Here is a 24,482-nt window from a genome sequence, read left to right on the forward strand (position 1 = left end):
TATAATTAATTTTATAATTTTAGTAATTCTTATCCCGATAACATTCAACAATCTTACAATATAACTAAATTTGTCTATAATTCAAGATTGATTCTATTATCTAACCATTGCTTGTTTCTCAAGTTACATAAAAAGGAGGACTTGAAATCACACTGAAAGTTCTAGCAATCTAAAGAAACATCACCAAATCAACTAAACTCATTAAAAGTTAGACTAGTTAAAAGAATAGTTTTTCTTTTAATGAAAACGATCAGTCAAATTACTAACCTATAAAATAAGTAAGAATAAGAGGCTTTGTTGTATTTCAAGGTCTATTTATTATTAAATTTGTAAAATAGGGTTCGTTGAAATTTTTTTCCAAGGTCAAATCGTTAGGGTGGAGAACAACATTATAAGTGAAGTCGTCTTCCACCCAGCCGGTTTCTCTTCTCTTTTTTTTTTTCAAAAAAGCAAAGTCGTCTTATGTGAGGATGATTTCTAGTTACGTGAAAAGTCAAGTCGTCCTCTAACATGACGACTTCACTTTTCATTCTTTTTGTTTGACGTTGCAATTTTATATTTTTTTTTTCAAAATTTTCACTCATTTTTATGCTTTTCTTCCCTTGCAACAACAACTATTGTGTTCTGAATAAGTGAATCTTTGTAGCAGACAACTTTCTTTTGCTTTATCATTGTTATTTTGCAAAGCAATGTAAAAAAAATAAAAGTAAAAAATTTGAAAAAAAAATATATAAAACTGCAATGTCACAGAAAAAAAAAAGAAAAGTGAAGTCGTCATCACGTAACAGAAACCGTCTCACATAGGATGATTTTGCTTTTAAAAAAAGAAAAAAGAGAAACCGGCCGGAGGACACTTCATCTGTAATGGCGTCATCCACCCTGACGACTTGAGTTTGTTTGTTAAAAAAAATTTCAACGAACTCTATTTTACAAACTTAACATCAAATGGATCCTAAAAAAACGAATAAAGGACTTTAGAGTAAAAAAGAATATTATAATCCAAATTTCAATTTCAATTGGTTGAAGATATACCTTACTTAGATCACTTTCTAGCTAACCATCTATATCGGAGAAAAGGATAAAAGAATGTTTCAGATAATGATGAGAAACAATTATAGAAAATCAGAAAAATAATAAATAGAAACTAAAGAATCAAAGAGAAGGGTGACGAAGTAAATGAATAAAAGAAAACAAAAAGACCTACGGGTCCTTACACAGTTTTGGTGGCATAGGGAAGTGCTGTTACGTGACTATTAGCACTTTGATTTCAAGCTATGGAGGGACACATTACTCAACTTTAAGAGGTGGAATACAAAGAAAATGTTAGGTATGATAAAAAAAAAAAAGGAAACAAAAGAGTTTGGATAAAAGGAAAATAATAACATTATTTTTATTAAAAGTGTTTAGGAATGATAACCTAAGTAAATCTTTCTGAAAAGGACGTGTTGTTTAGATTTGGATGTTATATACTCAAATTCATGATGTGGATTTTTTTTTTATAGAATGTAATGGATTTCCTTTTTGTTATGGTTCAACCTTCTTTAATAAAGTTGTATTTTAAGGAAACGTTATCTAAGGTGAGTCACCTTTAGATATGAAAAAGATATAACACTTGTTCAATGAATGTTTGTTAACTATTTTAGTCTCACAAACACTCTTAAAATAGTGTCGTTAAAAATGTTATTTTTAGTGTAATGTTTATGTTTTTATACCATACCATTCCATTTTTTTTTAATTATTCATTTACCTAATCATTGGACGTTGTAATTAATCTGAAAGAATGTTTAGATTCTCTGTTGAAACATCGATTTTTTTCCGTTTTGGACATGAAAATTGAAAGTTGCCCTAATCAACTCATTTTGACATTAAATTATAGTTAAATAGGAGATTTTGATCAAACTAATTTATTTATAGTATAAATTAGATTTTGAGAAGTTTGAATTTGATCTGATGAAGGGAGATGCATGATGGTGTAATGGGGACAGAAAATATAATGGGATAGTGACATACATGGCATGTATAAGTTGAATTTGTTGAACGTCACTAATCACCAATTAACTACTTACACTATATAGTATTGAAGTGTTAATGTTTGACCCTATGATAATGATAGAGCCACCTATTTCCACTCATCTTTTTAGTGATACAATACATTGCACTAAATTTATATGTGGAGTTTAACAAAAGAAGAAAAAAAAGTTATGGATACGTAGTAATTGAAGTATATGGATTTTTATTTCTAATATATATGTATAATATATTGTCTTTTGTAAGCATGAAATTGATACTAAATCATTTTATTAAATATAAAAAAATAAGAACATGTTTTTACAAGATTAGAAGAAAATTATGACAGTTGCAAAATCATTATAAAAAATCAATTTTAAATGTCATAAAGCAATTTGTCATGGTAAATTTTTTACAGCATCTTTAATATTTTAAAGAGGTAAAAACTGTAAAAAAACTTAAAGAAATAAATAAATTATAAAAAATAATTAACAATTTTATATTAATTTTATTATACTCGAATTTATATTGTCTTGTATTTCAAGAGGATCAACAACATGAGTTGAATTATTTCATTGTTATTGAAAAACAAAGTTAATTACATGCATATTTTGGTGAAGCATGTAACACAGTAAAAAAAATCTATATTTCATCAAAAAATACCAGGAAAAAAAATACATAATTGCATCAAACTCAAAACTTAAATAATAAGTTGACCTCTTTTTTTTTTTTATCTCGTCAATTTTTTATAGTTTAGCACATAATCTACTCTATTCTACTTTACTTTGACTATAACCTTTTTTTTCTCTTCACCACATAACATACTCAACTCTACTTGAGTGTGAATAATTATTTAGATAAATGATACCTCCATATTGAATCCTTATGTCAATGCGTACACTAAATACCCCTATCATATAATTTCTCCTTGAAATCCTGACAACTTCATCATTTATCATATTCACAATCATATAATAATTCTCAAATCAATCACATACACCAATCATTACTTAAGCAATAGTTGACACTTGCTACAACATGCTGCAAAATTTCATATAAAGATGATTGATATACTCTGATGCATTCGCTTAGCGAGACAATTTATTTGTTAGGCGAAAAGTGCACAAAAGTTCACTCATCCAACGACCAAGTGACTCGTCCAGCGAGTGAATCACTATAACCCTCAAAGGCAAATTCCTCTAAAATTCGCTCAACGATAGCGTTCTCGACCACGCCTTTAAAGTCAACAAACTCTCTAACTTTGGATTCGTTAAGCGAGTAGGTATTCCCTTAGCGACTTCCAAATTAATGAGTCCTTGACTTTGGATTTAGCGAGCTCATCCTCGACCAGCGAGCTTGCATAATTTTGCATAATTATGTCTTTCCAATAAGGTTAGCAGCTCCATAGTTGACACAAATGTCCAACTCATACCAAATTCAATTTCACAGTACAAATTGGTCTAAAAGAATTATCAAAGCCACAAATGCTTCTAAGTAAGCAACATCATACTTAACAACACCCAAATTCATACATCATGAAACGTGCAACAGCTTAACTTCACAGGACAATCTTAGTAAAATCATGCAATTTACCAATCTAGTATTTCTACAACTTAAACACAATATAATTATCTTCTCTTACTTGAAGGATGAATCAAAATGATCAAGGAGTATCAAATTCCTCCTTTAAGCTATCTAAACGCATCGACACAACTTAGGACAACACAAACATGATCAGAACATATCATTGACACCACTCATCAGTAGAGACTCATGAGAAGGATTTAGAAGTCACATGTGAGCTAAATTTCTCACATGCATGTCTAAGAATGATTGAAATCAACTTACTTAATTGAAGAAGCTAATTGGACATAAGTGGAGGTCTCGCCAGAGGCATCACTCTATCGGTCTCTGATTTTAGAAAGATTAACATAGGATGAGGAACTTTAGATAGAAAGAAAATAATTTTTATAAGGGTGTTTTTGGATAAATAGAATGTTTTCTAAGTAATGAGATTCTTTTATAAAATTTCTATTTATACATAAATTTTTTATTATTAAAATTATAGGATCTCCTTATTTTAAAACTCAATCACTCTTAAAACACAATTTTCTAAGTTCTCACAAGTGAAATATTTTTTTATAATATTATATTATATATTAGACGATTGTTTAACTTGAGTTTCAAATTTATATGAACTCATCTAGTGCTATAAAATCGAATATAGGAGTAGATCTCAGAAAATTTTGATTCAAGATTATGTTTTTCATAATTTATGTATTTTTGTCACTTATTCATTTTCTTGTTATATTTCCTTGTTAAAACATTAATACTTCGATATGTACGTATGTGAACTTGTTTAGAATTTGTGATAGGGCAACTAGATTTTTATTATTAGACCAGACAATATAATATTAAGTGTTAAAAAAAAATAATAATACAAATAAATGAAAAGATATGATATTTGTGTTGATGAAATCCAAAATTAAAAATTAATATAGAGGAATAAAATGATAATGTTGAGGAATCTAGAAAGAATATTTTCTAGCAAAAGATATAAATAATATATTAAAGTTGTGACACATAAAAAGAAAATTAAGGAAAATAAATTCATATTTTTTAGGCATGACGGATAATGTGTTCTTTTTAAAGCATGAATTGTTGATTATTGTAGATGACAATAAAATAATAGTAAATTATTGGCCTACCTTATATTTAGAGCATAATTAAAATATTAAATCATATATTTTAAAATAATTCATTACTAAATAATTCATTACTTTCTAATAATAATAAATTTCTTATCAATTTTTAAAATTAACCATTACATGATAATTTTATTCTTTTTCTTTTTTAAATACTCTTATTTTTATATTCTATCCATACTAGTCTCTTCTTATTTTGGATATTTTTTTTATACTTAACATATCGTACAGTTGACCAGAAATAAATAAAAATGTTTATCTTCATAAACTAAATATTGATAATTAAAAAATTCCCTATGTAGTAATTTTTTTATATACTTAGATATCATGGATTATGTTATTGTTATTGTGTTTTGTTTTTTTTAAATAAAGTACAGATTCTGATTTAGTAACTTTTACGCATTCAAGTATATCAACATTTGTAATTGTGGTCAAACACCTGGATTCAAAGTATAAGCACTTTGGGTGACCGTTGTCCTTTTCAGGGTGACTATAACAAATTTTAAAAAATACATATTTTCTATATATTTTTAGAGTGTAATTAAAGTATATTAATATTATTATAATAAAGTCATTATTATTATTAATTACTAATAAATTTATTTTTAATTATCATAATAACCTAATTAATGTTTTTGAGATGTTATTTAAATTTAAAAAATAAAAAATAAAGACTAAAGACATGTTATATACCATAAGATATGTGTAGTATGATTGTTACACGTATACTGAGACTATTACACGTGCAACACATGCAGAAGATGATCTATTGATTTTGAAACTCAGAATTTTGAAATGCAGAAACAGAGACCCACGCGCGCACCATATTTCGGAGTTTTCACCCGTTAATCTGCTACTATTTCACCACTCTTAGTTTAGTAATATATGTGAATAAATGCGCATATAATTAATTATATAGTTAAATTTTTTATTATAATTATAGCTGATTATATTAACTTTAATAATTCTTTGAGATATTATTACATTTTAATTATAAGTTTATTTTTTGTTTATTTTATTTTACTTATTTTATTGTAAACATTGAAAATTTATATATGCGTTTATAATTTTTATCATAATATTTTAAATTGTAATATTTTTTATTATTAACATATCAATGAAATATTAATTTTAATTCAAAAAATTATTTATTTAATTTAATTTTCTTAAGATATTTTTATTTAAAGTTGACATAATTTAAATTTAAGACCGAAGAAATGTTGAGTAAGCAACTGAGGAAACAAATAAATATCGAGAAAATAAAAGACTTATAAGCAAGAAAAAAAGGAAGGATTGAAAGAGAAAATTTTTTGAATTTTTTTTAAAGGAGGATAATATAAGAAAAAATAAATAAAACAGTTTTACCTACTATATTATTAATAAAGTTTGCATAACAAATAAAATAAGATTTTTTTTATATCTAGTTATACATAATGATAAACAATATATAATATTAATAAATACTAATTAATATTATGAATAATAAATAGACATATTTATAACCAAATAGTTTTCCATTTCAATAAATTTTTCATTTATTTTATCTTCTTTTCCTTTTATTTATTTTATCTATACCAAAATAATTTTAAAAAGTAAAATTTTTTAATCATTTATAAAACTGTTTCACTACACATATATTTTTTTTATCTAAAACCAAACATAACATTGAGTAAAAAGAATTGTCAAATATACAAAAATTAAAATTGATATAAACTTGAAAAAACTTTAGTTGAGTTAGGTGATAAATTTAGTAGGATAATATGAAGAGTAACATTATAAAGGGTAAAATTGACTATGTACTTGGTAACTCTGGTTACAAGGTACATGTATGTGTGGTTGAGTAGTGGATTACAGAGATAGACCTCGAAGAACTAAATCACAGTGAAAGGTAAAAAATCAAATTAAACGGAGAAAAAAAGAGACGTTGTTGGAATTGGATAGGGTTACAGAGCACAAATTGCATTGCATCAATGTCTTTTTCCTTTTTGCCTTTTAGTTGTGTATTATTAATTATTAATACCAGTTTAATTCTATCCAGAAATTACATTTATATACCGTAATGATGCTGGTATATGAGTTTTAAAAAATGATATACAAGTACATAATTTTGTTTAAGCATAAACATACACCGTAATATATATATATATATATATATATATATATATATATATATATATATATTGCTTTTGTTTTACTTAATGTTTATTTGATACTTTTTAAATTAAAGAATTCTTTTACTATTCTTTTTTATTTTAAATATTAGGATTAACTATATTTTTAGTTATTAAATTTTAATACGAAATTAAAATTTGGTTTGATATGAAATTTTAATATATTTTAGTTTCAAAACTTTTAAAATGAATCAGTATACTCTTTTAACTGAATTACGTATTAAATAATTTTATGTTAGTATTTAAGTTGTTTACATAATTTAAAACATTTTTATTCAATATTTTCTGAAAAAATACATTTGACATGTAAAAAATATTTAATGTAATTAGACTAAAATGACTATATCTATTCATTTTTAAAGTTTAGGAACCAAATATATTAAAATTTTGAAACAAACGAAATTTCAATTTTATATCAAAATTTAGGGACTAAAAACATAATTAATAATAAATATTATTATTTGATAAAGCTTTGGACACATCCTAAACTTTTGTTTTTCCTTAGGATTTCAAATTTTCTTGTTTTGCAAGAAAAGAAATTATGAAATAGGTAGAGACTAAAATTTAAATTATCTTTTAAACAAAATATAAAATTGTATCTATTGACATATTTATTTAAAAAAATCATCATCATTTTATATCTCTATACTATTTTTTTAAAATAGTGTAAAGATATACCAATATTTCAATTTAGATCATGTATATATTTATAATACTTTGAGATATTTTATTTTACCGATATTTATTAATAAAGAATCTAATATATATAATAATAATATTTTTACAATAAATATAATATATAATTTTTTGTATTTTTATGTTGACAAATTGAATACAAAATTAAATACATGTAATTTTAATTTGGAATCATAACAATAATATAATTATCATGTTTTAAAAAAATATCATAATTTTTTAATATATATATATATATATATATATATATATATTATTTTTAAGATAAACATATAATATCCCATACATATATAATATCAATCCTAACTTTATACAATAATGTGAAATCTGACATCAGACTAATACACTAAGTAATAATATTAGTAAATACAATGATAATTACATAAAATTCTAGAAAAATATATACAATTAATTTAATTATCATATTTAATTTTTATTATTTTGTAACTATTATATCATTATTATTATTAGTTATGACATCCTTGCTATTTTATCACATATGAAAAAGGATAAATATCACACATACAACACAATAAAAAATATCATGGAACATTCTCACAAAAATGCAGGAATATTTATATTTGTATATTTTATTCAAATACTCATTAAAAAATTTTAATTGATTTTCTTAAATAGTTATTAATTATGTGATAATTGAAAAGACAGAAAATTATGGATATGATTAAGTAATATCATAAATATCATCAATTTATAAAATTATTTATATTATGTATTACTTTGGACTGATAGTCCAAATTAAATATAACAATCCATTTGATTTGATAGGCAACCAAGACAGGAAAAATAAGAAATGGAAACTGAATTCTTAGAACATGTAAAAAAAACAAACAATTGAATTAAATGTTTTCTTAAACAAATAATTTAGTTGCAGTTTTATCATTTGAATAATTCAACATTCAATGAATTGTTTTAAAAAAACATTTAATACATTTTAATGAAAATAAATTTATTAATAAATTAAACTCACACTTCTTCTCTATATTAAATTTACACTGAATATGTAGTTCACTCAATTAATTCAAATCTTAAAATCAAAAATCAATCAACCTCTTTTATATTGAAATGTTAACCTACAGAGTATGGTTATATATATATATTTAAATTTATCCAATATATTATGTTTTTATTTTACAATAATTGTAATATTTTCACTTGTTAACAAAATTATTCATCTGTATTAGTCTTGGCAAATAATACTTAAAAAGTATAAATAAAATAATAAACTCACACACAAGACAACACCAATGGTTGAAATTCAATGTGATTACATTTTCAAGATGAGAATAAAATAATTAAATATTTTAGTGTATTATCCAAAAGATTAACATGTTAAATATTTTTTATATAAATAGATATTACATGTTATGTCATATGTAATAAGATGTTTAATTAGTATGTAGATATTTTGTTCAGAGATTTATTATCAAAATAATTTTTACTGCAAGCTTAGTTAATGAAATTATTTAAATATAAATTGAAACAGAGGAAAATTTATATTTAAATTTTATTCAATAATATATCATGATACCTCAATATTTCAAAATTTTAGAAATTAAATATTTGTAAATACGTTTTTTATTTTAATATAACTGTTTGAAATAAATTAACAATCAATAATTAATTTAATGAACGTTTACAATTTAATTGATTTCAGTGCGTATTTAATGTATACGGACAAATTTGATATTAAATAAAAGAGTGAGATTTGTGTTGAAATTAAGGTAATATATATATATATATATATATATATATAATAATAATAATAATAATAATAATAATAATTTAGATAAATTAAAATGAATAATAGTAAAAATAGCAAAAGTGAGGTTAGAGAAAATAACCTTTTAGTTTGTATTTATTACTCTCTTTTATGGGTATGTATTTCATGAAAACATTATATGTGTTAATATATTCAATTTAATACAACATTTTCAAAATCTTTAAACTTTGAAATTGTTTGTGTATGAATATTTGTGTTTTTGAGTAGTTATAATTGTTATGTGTGAATAGTTGTGTCTTTGAGTAGTTGTAATTTTTTCTCTATGAATACTTGTGTATTTCACTAAACATGAATGTGTATGAAATGTTTTTATATCAATAATGTATTTTCCTCCACCGGAAGTATTAAAAGATATTAGTTTTATGTATAATTGAAAAAAATATTTTTCAACTTATATTATATATATATATAATTTATATATTGTTAAGTATAATATTGATAAAATGAATTAATTTATAAAAAATTATACAAAATATTAATCATAAATATTATAAAACACAATTTTTCATCAAAATAATTATAGTGGTTTATGTTTACCTGTTAAAAATCAATGTAAAAGTAATAAAAGGGGTAAAAATAGTTATAAAATATAATATAACTGTTTACAAATTTAGATATAAGAAAAATGTACAAAATTATACAAAATAGTTATAAAATATATACAAAAGAAATATAATTTTGTTCACACAAAAATGCACACCATAACCTTCTAACCTTATAAAATACTGAAGAATAGTAAGAATTTGAATTTGTATAAAACTAAAATAGGATAATTTTGTAAGTTTGAGAGTTTGAGCAAGTAAGAATAAACATAGTTGGACTCAAAATTATTGGTGTGAGGAGAACACAATCAAACAGGATAACAATGACAAGGATGGGCCACAGATAAGAAATATGCTGAGGATGGTCCCAACTTATTTCCTCACGACAATAAAAAGAAGTAAATAATCTATTCACTTCCAATATCGAAAACAGTAAATAGGTAAAAGAGAAAAAAAGAAAACCCAATCATGCGGTTTCCCAAAAAGCCCTATTGAATCCATATCTACATTTAATTATTTATTCATATGCAGTAATGTAATCCAACTAAAGAAAAAAAATCCAAACAAAAGTAAAGGGTTGGATTTTTATTTTTTAGATGCTGAGTTTCAAAAGAAACAGCAACACAACATAGCACAGCACAAAGACAACCTTAATTTTCATTTTCGGAGGAATTATTAAAAGAAAAAGAAATTAGAAAATCTAAATCCCTGGAAGGCACGAAGTGTTAGAATTTCTTGTCATTGAAGGTACCCTCTTTTGTTGCTTGACCCTCAATCAAAGACCCATCTTTTCCGTTTGGCGTAGGGAACTTCAGCACTGAAGCCCTAATCACCACATCACCCCTTTGCTCTTTCTCTTCCAACCGCATGGGTCGCGAAACTGTGTTCCTTCCAGCCCCACCAACCACTACCACCACTACAGTGAATCCAGTGGCAGCACCCGCTGCACCACCTACCTCTCTTGCTCCTGGTTTCAGGTTCCACCCAACTGACGAGGAGCTTGTTATCTATTACCTCAAGCGCAAGGTTTCTGGTAAAAGTTTCCGATTTGATGCTATATCCGAAGTGGACATATACAGGAGCGAGCCCTGGGACCTAGCAGGTCATTTCTTTCCCCTAAAGAAATTGCTTTTCTCACTTCTTTTTGCTTAAATTTGGAATTTTTACTGTTTTATTTTGATGGGTGCGTGTTTTGCTTGGTTTCTTGGCTGCTTCACTTTAATGGATTTTTTTTGGGTATTTTCAGTTTTCTGATGTTTTTTATTTTTGACAACGGGGTTGAATGTGTGTTTAGATAAGTCGAGGTTGAAGACTAGGGACCAAGAATGGTATTTTTTTAGTGCATTGGACAAGAAGTATGGAAATGGTGGGAGGATGAACAGGGCTACTAACAAAGGGTATTGGAAAGCCACTGGAAATGATCGGCCAGTGAAGCATGACCAAAGGACTGTGGGACTGAAGAAAACTTTGGTGTTTCACAGTGGCCGGGCTCCTGATGGAAAGAGGACTAATTGGGTCATGCATGAGTACAGGCTTGTTGATGAGGAGTTAGAGAGGGCTGGGACTGGATCCTCTCAGCCTCAGGTGAGACTATAGAATTAATTTTAAAAATTGAAGCCTGAGATGACCCCAAAATGTATGTATTTGTGCTGTTTCAATGCTGCAACTGGGGTTCTACCTGTTTTCTTGGTAAATTAAGGATATTAGCTTAGTTATTTTATGAGGTTCCCAAACCAAAATTGTATGACACTTAGGTGCAGGTTTCTGAGCTTTGTTCTTTAGTAAATGTCAAAAGAATAGTTTGCTATGTACTGCACCATGGACATTGTTATTGATTGTGTTACACATGGTTAATAATTTTTGTGCATTTCTCTTCTGGATGGAGAAGGATGCGTATGTTTTATGTAGAGTGTTTCACAAAAATAACATAGGACCTCCAAATGGGCAACGATATGCACCTTTCGTTGAAGAAGAGTGGGATGATGCATCTGGAATGGTTCCAGGGGCAGACCCTGTGCATAATGGCTCTATCGCCCACCAGCCACATGTTGAAGGCAACAATGGTGTTTTATGCGCTGAAGGGAGAAATGGTGTTCTACAGGTTAGTTCGCTCCTAGTTCTTCGGGTGTATATTATATTACTAATGATTAATTTTTTGGATTTGTGCTGAATAAATTTGTTGATGCCTTACATTTAATTTATGCGCAACCGTTGAATGTTTATTTTAACTGTTATCAGTGGTGAATGTTTATTAAAAAAATACTGTTGTGCATGACAAATGGCCAAAATTCTACCATATAAACATGCTCCATTGCAGCTTCTAGTACTGTAATAGCAGACCTCCTTTCACAAATTGCCTATGGTGATAAGCTTACAATCTGCTGCATCATCCTAGCTCTGTTGTATTTTTTAGCCTTCCATGTCAAGGGAGACTCTTTATTCTTTAAATTCATTGCATCTCCCTTTCTGCCATAATATTGAGGAAAAGAATAGTAGAATTGATAACCGGTCCGTCCGTTTCGATTTAATATGTCGGCTCCAGTTGTAAATGTGCAGTAATAATGTTCCCCACTTTACTTCGATATTTTGTCCGGTTTTATCCTTTATTCCCTTGTTGGATTCTTTGTCCTTTGTATTCCTTCACTTTCTTCATTGCCGTATTAATGTTGTATTAATTTTTTTTTTCCATAATAAAAAAATATACAATAAGCTATAAGGTATTTAAGGTATTTGTCGTATTCTCTTTTATATATATACATACACACACACACACACACACACATATATATATATATATATATATATTATATTGATTTAATGGATTTTGCTATTCCTTTTCTAATTGACCTAGATTTTGAGCTCTGAAAATCAATCCATGCACTAATACAATTTTAGTAGGTACTGTTGTTTGATTTTCAAGTGAAACAACTCTTCTTCTTTCTCTGTTCATTTAACTATTGCTTGAGTGGCACAATTTTTCATCTTGAACGCTGAATGTTCGTCGAGCTTTCTGAAATAGGTGATTGCTTTTTCTAAATTCTGTATTCAACTTCAGAAGAATCTTGCAACATAAAAGCTTGCATTTTATAGATAAGCAATTAAAAGAAAAGAGTGACTCAGCTGGCAAATTTCATGTGTTTGGCTTATCTTATTTCGGATGGATAACGGCTTACTATTGCCAGATTTCCAAGAGACCTTTTGAGGAAAATGCAATTACTTACCCAACATAATTTGTTTCCAAACAGGCACCAAGCTCTGTTTGGGTTACACATGGTGTATGTGGTTCAAATACCACTGGAACCTATTGTCAAAATCAGGAACCAGGAGATCCATAAAACATTATTTTTGCATATACTTTGGTCTTTGATGTTGAAATTCACGATGCTCATTGTGGAAGTGACATTGTGGAAACCTGTGCTATTTAAGAGTCTGTGTGAGATCATGGGATTCTTTAAACTACCAGTTCCAAAGACAATGGGACAGAAATGAGCAAGCGCGAATTTTAGAGTCGAGGGCCATTTTAGCTTGAAAAAGGGATCAAAATGATAGATCTTGAATTTGTGAGTACATTTGTAGGAAATAATCTGTTTCACTGACTTTACTCTTCTTGTGAAGGCGTGAACCTTTTCAAGACAAAACAAGATGTGGTTGTCACTTTGTCCAAGTCCATTGATTTAGTTGGGCATGGTGTTGCCATCAACAAAATGATAAAGAAGTTGCAGCAAAGTTCTAACAGCAAATGGTCATGGTTCGGTAACCTTAATCCACAAATTGGCCATAGAGGATGAATAAAGAGACCCATTTTGCACCATTGGAATCAATTTCCAAATAATTTTCTTCTTTATGAGTACATTTGTAGGAAATGATCTGTTTCACTAACTATACTCTTCTTTGGAAAGGTGTGCACCCTTCCAAAGACAAAACAAGATATGGTTGTCACTTTTGTCCAAGGCCATTGATTTAGTTGGGCTTGGTGTTGCCATCAACACAATGATGAAGTTACAGCAAATGGTCTTGGTTCAGCAAACTTAATCCTTAAATTGGCCATAGAGGATGAATAAAGAGATCCATTTTTTTTGCAGTGGAGTCAATGTCCAAATATCTTTCTACAGTGGCAGAAATTTAAAAGCAACCTCTCTAGCACTACCAACAAGTCCAACATTGAGAGTCCTAATTGTGAGTTTGTGACACCTTTTAAGTTTTGTGGTTTCTTTGTGAGGGTGTACATATGTAGGAGTTAGATTGGTCAGGAAAAGTGACCATTGAGGAGGAATTGTTCCATCACAGAAGGGAGAAACTCCATAAAAGGTTTGATACTATCTACAATTAGCACATCAAGGGTTCTGGTAGTTACAAGTTTGAATCTTGCATGAATAGAGAATGTTTTTGTTGGTGGCACAATAAAGAAGCCTTAGGTAGCTCATCTTAAATGTCATGAAACCAAGTTACCTAATGACTTTAACAAACGACAGTGTTAGAGGTGTTGGTATGGTTGTATGTCAGTAACCAAGAACTGAAAAGAGAGAGAAAAGAAAGATTTGTGTTGAAAAGAACAAGAAATAGGAGAGCACTCTCCTCCAAGGGTTTCCCAACACAGATTTCTCCTTTCACAAAGAGCTAATGCTCAATCTACAAAAGTGAACCTCATTCCTCCTTCTCACAACAATGTAGTGCTTGTGAATGGTGTTCTGCATACTGTTCACTTGACTTGCTAAACCTTGCGGAGATAGACTCTAATACGACTTAAAAAGTAAACTTTAAACCTAGTTCAACTTCATACAACTAACTTGTAATGTTGAGTTAGGTCTAAAACTCACTTTTGAACATGATATCAAAAGCCTATCTTAGCAAAGTCTGTTGGAGATACTGTACCACTTGTTATTGAATTTACATTTGATCACTTACAAATATGTAGTCTCAGATTTTAGATGTCGAGTTCTTAGCATGAGGTAGTGGGTTGGAGATTCCACATTAACTATTATATGAATAAATTATAGTATATAAGTGAGTTCAACCTTTACCTTAAAACTTGGTTTTGTGAGGTTGAGCTTAAAATCCACATTAATAAATTTATTTATTATTCTCCTTTGCTTAACTGTTGTAACAAAATCTCTAACTATTGTAAGTTGTAACAGCTCATTCTATTAGAATTTCCCCCCAAACGGGCTTTCTTTTTAACAGGGCCTCCCCTTTCAAATAGAACCTTGTCCTCATGGTTGAATTCTTGTAATTGTTCTTAAATGGTAGTTTTGTCCTCCAATGTTGCCTCTTCAAGTGTTTTTCCCTTCCCTTTTCATCCTCTCATTTCTTGACTTTCCAACATCACAATTTCTCCTTCCTTAGTAATTTGTTCACCTTCATCCAGGATCACAATCCTTGAGCCCTTTTTTGGAGCCCTCTTGGCACCACTCCATCCCCTCCTTGAAACTTGAGATTTATACCTCCATAAGAATTCCGTAACCCCCAAGGTTTTTTTCATTATTCACTGCTTCTTCAATATCAATGGCTAAACTCCATATTTCATCAAATCTTTTGGGTCATGTGGATGCACACTTTCCTTTCAATGTTTTGATGTAACCCTGCAAGAAAATACCCCAACAATTGTTTATTTGTGGTAAATGGAGCTTTAGCAACCAACAACCCAAACTCCTGAACATATAACTCCACACTTGTGTTTTGACTCAATGCTGCCAATCTCTTATATCAAACCTCTCCTTCAACCTCGAAACCTCCTTAATAACATGGTAGTCAATTCCTCCCAAGAAGGATTCTCAGAAACCTTGTGTCAATATTGGTATCATTGTACTGCATTTCCTTCCATACTGATGAATGCGAGCCTCAATTTCTCTCCTGCTTCACTTGTTAAATAAATTTCACCCTTGATGCACCCCAATGAGTCGTTTTCCTTCAAAGGTTGGTAACTCCACCTTCTTCACCCATGTGTGTGGAGCTTCTTCTTATTCATAAAAGGTCACCATCCCCCGTTTCTTTTGTTGTATTCTACCTTGTTTTTTTCCATCCAAATTTGTTAGCATCTCCTTTGTGTCATTGATGCCTTCTACACTATTGTTTTTAGGAGTGTACTCTCCTTGATTGTTGGTTGTCTGCTCAGTTTCTCTGTTGCGGATTAAAGTTGAGAATTTGGCTTCGTCTTGATCCATTCCTCTCCAATTTGGATTCAGCAGGTCACACCAATTTGTTAGGAACTAGGGATTGACAAGAGTAAGAAAAGAAAGACTTTTATTGAATAGAATGAAAGAACAAGAGATAGGAGATCATAGTTTCCTCCTAGGGTTCCCCTTCACAAAGGATTTCTTTTTTCACAAAGAGGTAATGCTCTGTCTACAAAATGTGAACCTCCTTTCTCCCTATTCTCACAACAAGTGTATCTATTATTCTCCTTTGCCTAACTATTCTAACAAACTTTCTAAGTATTTACTATTACTGGACTTTCATTCTTCTCTGATATACTATGGCTTTAGGCACAATATTTTCCTTCCTAGCAATATGATAAGGTATGATTTGTAATTAAGTACGATTGTGATTGTAATTACTAAAATTAAGATGTTGATTATGTACAAAATTTATTTGTTTTGTTTCCTTATTTACTTAGTTTGGGTTGCCATATTAAAAATTCCTGATTTGAAGGGCCCCTACTTAAGTATTCAAAACCTCCCTGCCTTCATGATGTTTTTTTGGCACGTTCAATGTGCCCTTAGAAGTGCAAACCAGCAAGGTAGCGGTATTAGTTTGATCTCCACTGTTGCCATTTCATCTACCGTTAGTGGTGGATGTTGAAATGGAATATTTGGGTTGCCAACACTTTAAAATTAAATATTTTTATTTTTATTTCCAGAAAAAATTTGGGCATAGAGATGTAATTTTTTTTTTAATTTGGGGGGAGTGGTCATGGCCCCACCACTGTCTGCCTCCTCCATGATGAATCTACTTAATGACCCTACTAGGAGAACTGTCTTGTTAAGATTGATTTATTGTTGAAGTTTGGTTGTCATCAAAGTACTGACATGTCGTCAATTGCATGAAGAGCTCCAACTCTTGTTTGGTTGTACTTCCTTTGTTGATGTTTACAACCGCAATCATTGCACGTTGGACCCTTGGCTGCTGAGTCTGTTTACATTGGGTATGAATCTAGAAAAATGGGATACAAGTGTTATAACCCGTAGACTTTTCATGCCTTTGTGATTGTTTTACCATGGATGTAACCTACAAAGCTGTCTTTTACATTGGTCCTCGTATTCAAGTGGAGAGCCATCAGGATACTAAGTCTCAGAGATGTTACGCTCTCTCCTTATGGATACGCTAGTATTGACTCCTTAGGAAGAAGTTGCTATTGAAGAATCAACTGCAGATCCTGAAGAAGCAATTGCTGCATAGAACATGGGACAAATATAATTACCAAATGAAGCAGATAATATTGACAAATACTGCCAGCACTAGTATCTAAGAAGTAAAAAACAACTTGATATTAATGATTTGTTTGTGGAAAGAAAAGTGTTGTTGAGGCAAGTATAAATATCTCATTTTGTATGTACTAATACTCTTTCTGTACAACATTAGAGCTTTGTTTCAGCTATTGATTCTATCAGGAGTTCCAAAACTGTCCAAGATACCTGTAGGATGAAAATTGTGTTCAAGTCATGAATGAAGGTATGTGGAATTAGATGGATATACACTGAAATATCAATTTGATGATATATTGGGTTGATACAAGGCAGGCTGGTTGGAAAAGGGTATATCCAAACAAATGGAATAGACTATGAGAAGACATTTGTTCATTTACAAAGATGAATACCATTAAGATCACTCTATCATTGGTAGCTGACTTTGGATAGGACTACACCTTTATGATGTAAAAAATTGCATTTCTGCATGAAGACTTGGAGGAGGAGGTGCATATGGAGAATTGAACCGTGACAAGGTTTGGTAAAGTGGAAACATCAACTTCCAGAGGATTGTCATGTGGGAGTTTTACTATGATCTTTTGTGGAGTTTTCCTTCATTCCATCCCTGAGGATGAACATGTTTTCAAGGGTGGTTAATGATAGAAAAGAAAGGGTTAAAAGCAAATTGTAATAGTTGCAGCCTGGCCCAACTGTATTGGAGAGTACATTATGGTAGTTACTCTTCAATACATTATGGGTAATCAACCATTCTTGTAACCAATTCTTGGTAGCTCTGTTTCTGAATAAAAAAACTTCGAAATTCTTCATCTCAGAATTCCCTATTTCCTTCCATAGTTCTTTGAATCTGAAATTCCTATAACTATTGTAACACCCGAATCAGATTATGTACAATTTTAATTTGTGATTTGTTTCCTTGATTAGGTTAGCAGCATTTCGATTTATATCTGTGTATAAATTTTTTATATTGCAATCAAGAGAAACAATTCAATCTTTCCTCTCTTCTCTAATTACAAGTAGGGGTCTTGCATGTCTTTGTGCTAGGAGGTTTAGGGGCATGATATGCAAAGACTTCTAAGGCTTTGAGTGGTTGCTGGAAATCCAGTAACAAAGAAAACTTTAGATCAGACAAAATCCGAAGTGTTTATGAAAAAGGGCCATTGATTGAATCTTGAGCTCACTATAATCGCTCTTTGGATGTGTTAAAAAGGACTCTACAGTTTGTGTGTGTAATGAGGAAGGTTGTGAATCTGCGGGAATCATGTATTCAAAGTGTATTTCTTATTTGATTCCACAGGGCAGGAAATCATCATTAGGTTCGTAGCACCCTTTTAAGACTGGTTTCTAGATTTCATTATACTTTTATTTGATTTGATTAAAAGTCTGGTGCTAATTAATGAGTGTATGCTCTGGTCATATCGTATCAATGCATATCATATATCAATCAATATTATATTACTGTTCTCTCCTTCATTCCTTCTCTTCCTAAATTCCTGTAGTTTCAAAAGCTCCCAAAATGGCAACATGAGAAACAGCCATAGTCACCTTTCTACCACAAATAACATTTGAATTGTTAGTTAGTCACCTTTCTATGAATTGCATCTCAGTTATGTATGCTATTTGGTATGATGGATCCAAGATGCCTGAGTAAATCAGCTTGTATTATGTTATGATCTTCACCTTTGTTTTCCTCTTCTCTGGATTGGAAGTTACTGTTATATGGTGATATATTTTATGGTTGGGGTAATTCATAATCGTTGGTTTAGTAGTTTGATGATGATGTTGTTGATTTTATTAGAAGTTTTAGCTTCTACGTTTTTTGTGCTTCTATCTGCCAACATTGATCCACTGATTTGGAACTTGGCTCATCAAATATGTATTTTCAAGTATGTGTTTTAGTAGTCTTTCTTGCTTTGTAAGATTTCCAGTTTTAACAACATATTAAAAGACTAGTGACTCAATTGTGGATGGTGGAAGTTTGTTTGTAATATCTGTTCGAGCATATGCTGTGTTTTGTGAGAAACAGTTCAAGTTCTTATTGTTGCATCACAATGCAGCTTCTGTTTTATGAAGTCTTGATGTGTGACAATTGTAGCAACCCTTCACTCTTGAAAATCTTAATCGAGGATCTGAAATTTGATGATCTCAAGTTACTGATTCTGTTTTATGTGCTGTTCCCTGGTTTCACATTCGGTTGTGTTCTATTGCAGGACACTCAATCTATCAACAAAACTCCATTTGATGTGAACAAGCTTCCTATAGAAACTCAAAATCTTCTAGCTGTGTGCAAGAGGGAAAGCATGGCTGAGTATCCATCTCCTGAAAAGGATGATAATAATTGTAAGCAAGTGGATGAGTACCCTTCACCCCAAACAGACAATCCAAAGCCTTTCTCTCTAATATACAAACGAAGGCGGCATAACTTGAACTCCAACCACTCTAATGTTTCTGGAGATTCAATCCGAACCGGTCAGGATCCGTGCTCCTCTACAATAACTACTGCAGCAACAACACTCCCAACCACCACTGCTGGTGCTGCCACCACCAACTCTGCACCGAAAAAACATTTTCTGTCTGCACTGGTGGAGTTTTCCCTGCAAGAGTCCCTTGAATCTAAGGAAAGTCTTGCACTGGTTAAGGCACCGGATTTTGACGCTGAAAACCTTGAGTCATCCATGTCTCCGAGCTGTATCAAGTTCATCAAGGACTTGCAGAACGAGATGCATAAGATTGCAGTCGAAAAGGAGACAATGAGGTTTGAGATAATGAGCGCTCAAGCGATGATCAACATCCTCCAGTCTCGTGTTGACATTCTCAGCAAAGAGAATGAGGACTTGAAGAGAATGGCCCAAAAACCTTAGAAATTGGCAATGCCTGCTCTTGTATCAGTTTAAGTTAGTTACAGCTGAGTAATGAAGCTCGGTGTTCGGGACATTTTATTTGAGTAAGGATTTTAGTTCATTTCTATGGCTTAAACTTGTCAGTGTTACAATCCCAAACTTGTCATTGTGTATCATATGACTTTCAATTTCCCATTGTTGTGACAGTGCCAGTGTTAGTTATTGCTTCTCAGATTCAATAGATTAGCACCTCAATCTGAAGCTGAAATTTTATGACGTTCATTCCATTGAGTCTTAAGGAGGTTGCACAAATCATATTTCAAGTGATGAGAATGTTTTTTAACACCTTAAAAGTTTACATCACAAAAAAAACTTGTGAAAATTATCTTAAAATGATTGTGAATGACTTTCTCATACATGGTATTTAGAAGAAAATGTAAAGTGACTTAAAACTATCAATAAATTTTTCATGTGCCTGGCCATCACAACGAAAGACGAAATGGGATTTGATAAAAATCCATGGAGCAGCTTCCCATTACTATTATTCAAGGAAAATAATTGAAAAACTTTCCTTTTATTAACAGTTTAAAGGGGGGTTTTAATGTTCAAGGATGACTTAAAATAGTTTTTAATTATTAAAAGTTTACTTATATTATTTTATTATCTTATTTTAGAAACTAATTAGATTAATGCCTCAAACTAGCTCATAAAATATCCTACCAAACACACAAAAATTTTGATGGTTTACCGTTGTACATACTAAGCAAAAATGAAAGCTACCAAGAGTGAAAAAAAGAAGAAAAGAAATAGAACATTGGTGGATATGAATGTCATAAACCCTATTATCAAGTTAAAATGCAGGATCATACCTAAGCATGAACCAGGAGCCAAAGTACTAATAGGAAAATCTGATATGAGAAAAAAAAAACAGATAGAAAAAGTTAATGCAGGAGGAGGATCTATACCCAAGGTGTAGACGTGACTCGGAGATAGAGTTTCTGTGTTTGTTGTTTGGTTCCTTTCTTGCTGGATATGCTTGTGTATGTTGAATCAACTTGAAGTAAAAATGAGAGTATTTTGTGAGTTCAGTTTGTGAAAACAAACGAGAGTGCAGAGTGAAAGGATTCAAGAAAGAAAATTCTAGAGTGGTATTTTATAAGCTCTGTGATGAGTGGTGTGTTCTGATATCAATATATAGAAATAGTGTTTTCGTGGCTCAGTGACTGTTATCACATGATAAAGAAGAGACATAAGACTGTACCTGCAGTTCATATATATATATATATATATATATATATATATATATGCTAAGGTGTGGTAGGAGAGCTGCAGAATAGTGCAATGTTGGGCTAGAAAAGGAAACCAATGGAAAAAGAATTTTGTCTTGCACCCCAAATACCATGCACAACATCAACATTTTCTTTGTTTTCTGTCTCTGTTCACCTTTTCAGTGTTCAACATTTCAGCATTTTCACAAATGCAGAAAGGTTTAATTTCTTCCTGAGTTTAACAAAATCTTTTTCGAAAAGTACTGTTTTAAACAAATCACATAACTAAAGCTGTATTAAATATAATAAGATTTTCTTAACAAAAGCATGCATGACTTTCAGCGCTTGTTTAAAACTAAGCAAAACTGGAAGAAGTTTCTGAGTCTGAAATTGAGATTATCAAATTGAAATGATCAAATCTGTAATCCAGTTTTCTTTTTCTTCTATTTTCGTAAAGTAGAATCTCTTTCTTTCTGTTTCTGCATATATTTTTGTTGTTGTTTTTGCCACTTTAAAGATTGAAATATGGTCGGGTTCATTTTTTTTATTTGTTTTAAAAAATAAATGTTTATTTAATAAAATAAGTATATTTCTGTATTTTTTGTTGGTTTTATTTATTTTTATAACAAATAATTTTTTGTTTATTTTAATGATAAAATGTCATCAATATTGTCTCTCTGCTGTACAGTACTGGACTGCTAAAAGTGATTTATGTTTTATGCAGTTCATGAGATAGAATATGTTCTGTGAGCATAGAGAAGTATGACTTCTAAAGAAATTAATTGATGATGAAATGTTTGTATACGAAAATTTTCAATTAAAAAGGAAGGTATGAACTTATAATTAAATTTGAAATTGGTAATATCTATATCTGGACATGTGCAAGAAAAAATTAGAATTGATCACTTTGTGTACCTCATCTTAAAGATTGATTAAATAAAATTAAAAAAATTAATAATTGTCAAAGTCCAGTATCTTGGCCCAATAATGATCCTGTTTTGGACAAGTCGTTAAAATAAAATGAGAAAATGAGGACACTTTCTGACTATATAACATAAATTCATTTTAACTTTTTCTGAATTGTGAAATTTAAAAATAAAATAAAAAATTCAATTTTTACTTTCAAATTACATAATTTAAAAATATTTGAAATGGTACAATTTGAAAGAAAAAAAACCTTTCAGATAATACAATTTAAAATTCATTTAGTTTTTGAATTATATAATTTGAAATTTATTTAGCTTTTGAATTATGTAATTTAAAATTTATTTAACTTTCAATCTAAAATTTATCTAGCTTTCAGGTTACATAATCTAAAAGTTATTTTTAATTTTTGGATTGTATAATTTATAACTCATTTATAACTTTTTTATTTTTTCAATCCCAAAAGATGAAATTGAAAGTTTTGTTAATGTGGGACATAAGGAGGTGCAGGAAGAAAATACCATAATTAGTTTCTTTAATGATGGAAACTATTTGTTCTTCCTAATCTTAAAGTCTTCCCTAATTTTTTCTAAAATCTATACATATTAAAATAGAACGATCATTTACATTTTCCAACATCTGATACAGATAAACATCATGATTCTTCATAATTTTAGTGTGCAAAACTTACAAGTATTTGTAAATGAAGTAAATGTTAGGGGAATGAGTTACACCAAATATTATACTATTAATTTAATATATTTATATTAGATAATATATTAAAAAAAAACTTACTGTTATATTGAAAAAGGGGTATTAGAAACTTAAAATACAAAGAAAAAAGATTATCAAGTCCATTTTTTTTAATTGAGTTAGACCTCTCTTTTACCATAACTTTGATTTATTTGTTTTTTAAACAATATTAGGACTTTAATATTAATATTGTTGTGTGGTTGAGTCTCCCCTGTATTATTGCTTAGGATGTTAAAATGTATTGAATGAGACATTGAGGAATAAAATTATTCTGACTTAACTAATATTTAACTCATATAGAATATGATATTTAGGTGGTGTAAGTTGAAAAAGATTTCACATGATAAACGATATGATATAAAAAAATTAATACTAAAAGAATTAGTGAGGTTAATCTGAACATTAATCTTGTGTGTTCAAACACCTATGAAGGAATTGTGAACAAACATGACAAGTAGAGAATTTCGAATTCATTGGATACATTAGTTTCTCAAAAATAAACTATGCACAAGTGTGAGTTTTGAAGGACTGGTATGCATACCTTACTTTTATCGTTTTTAAATATATTAGTTCACCCAGATTTTGTTGATCATTAGTTTTTTGTTCTTAGTCATGATCGTATGTTAATTTATACATGAATAAAAGATGAGACCAGAATTTATCGAGCATAACAAGGACCATGATTCTTGTGTATAAAATTAGATAAATAGAGTTACCTTGTAGTCAAATAATGTATGCAAACATAAATTCCATCTTTCGCAAAACTTTAATATGATGATGTATTTTATGAATTATGACTTTAGTGTATACACTCTTTATATATATATATATATATATATTTTATAGCATGTAGTGTGTTTATTATGTTTCGTATAAATATTAAGGATGTTACAATTTTCATCATGCATACTGTTGTAGTCATTGTTATAACAACATTCATAGTCTATTATTATTTAAGAAAGTTAATTATCTTAATTTTGTAAGTTTCATATAAATTAATTGTCTAAACTTATTACTTCAAGTTGGGTCACGTAATTTGTGTCAAATATTTTAGAATATTTTAACCATACTTATCAATAAAGTATATAATTTATAAAATCGTGATACACTATAATAAAATATTTGAATGATGACCAATTTTAGTGAAAATAATAATAATTAGTCACTATATAGTGACCAAATTGATAATTAAAAATATTCCAAAAAATTATAATTGGTCTCTAAATTGATAATTTAAATATTTTCAATTATGAATTGGTTTTTAAAGTAGTCACTAACATTCGTTTTGACTACCAAAATAATTGGTCTTTAATTAAGAAATTTGGATTCACATATTAACACTCTTATATTTATT

General features: G+C 29.5%; 1 protein-coding gene across 1 annotated transcript; it reads left to right on the forward strand.

The window, feature by feature from the left end:
- The first annotated feature begins 10,546 nt into the window (after window positions 1-10,546).
- On the forward strand, window positions 10,547-20,422 carry LOC114191704 (NAC domain containing protein 50-like). Its single transcript, XM_028081058.1, has 4 exons — window positions 10,547-11,024; window positions 11,217-11,506; window positions 11,811-12,023; window positions 19,554-20,422. The coding sequence occupies exons 1-4, from the start codon at window positions 10,790-10,792 to the stop codon at window positions 20,202-20,204; spliced, it is 1,389 nt and encodes a 462-aa protein (XP_027936859.1). The 5' UTR covers window positions 10,547-10,789; the 3' UTR covers window positions 20,205-20,422.
- The last annotated feature ends 4,060 nt before the right edge of the window (window positions 20,423-24,482 follow it).

Source organism: Vigna unguiculata, chromosome 7 (assembly GCF_004118075.2).
Source record: "Vigna unguiculata cultivar IT97K-499-35 chromosome 7, ASM411807v1, whole genome shotgun sequence".
Taxonomy (NCBI): Eukaryota; Viridiplantae; Streptophyta; class Magnoliopsida; order Fabales; family Fabaceae; genus Vigna; species Vigna unguiculata.

Bases quoted from the DNA above. Each gene is read 5' to 3' on its own strand.
- LOC114191704 (XM_028081058.1), top strand. From the start codon at position 10,790: ATGGGTCGCGAAACTGTGTTCCTTCCAGCCCCACCAACCACTACCACC. The intron at 11,025-11,216 runs GTCATTTCTTTC...ATGTGTGTTTAG, and splicing joins CGAGCCCTGGGACCTAGCAG to ATAAGTCGAGGTTGAAGACT. The intron at 12,024-19,553 runs GTTAGTTCGCTC...GTTCTATTGCAG, and splicing joins GGAGAAATGGTGTTCTACAG to GACACTCAATCTATCAACAA.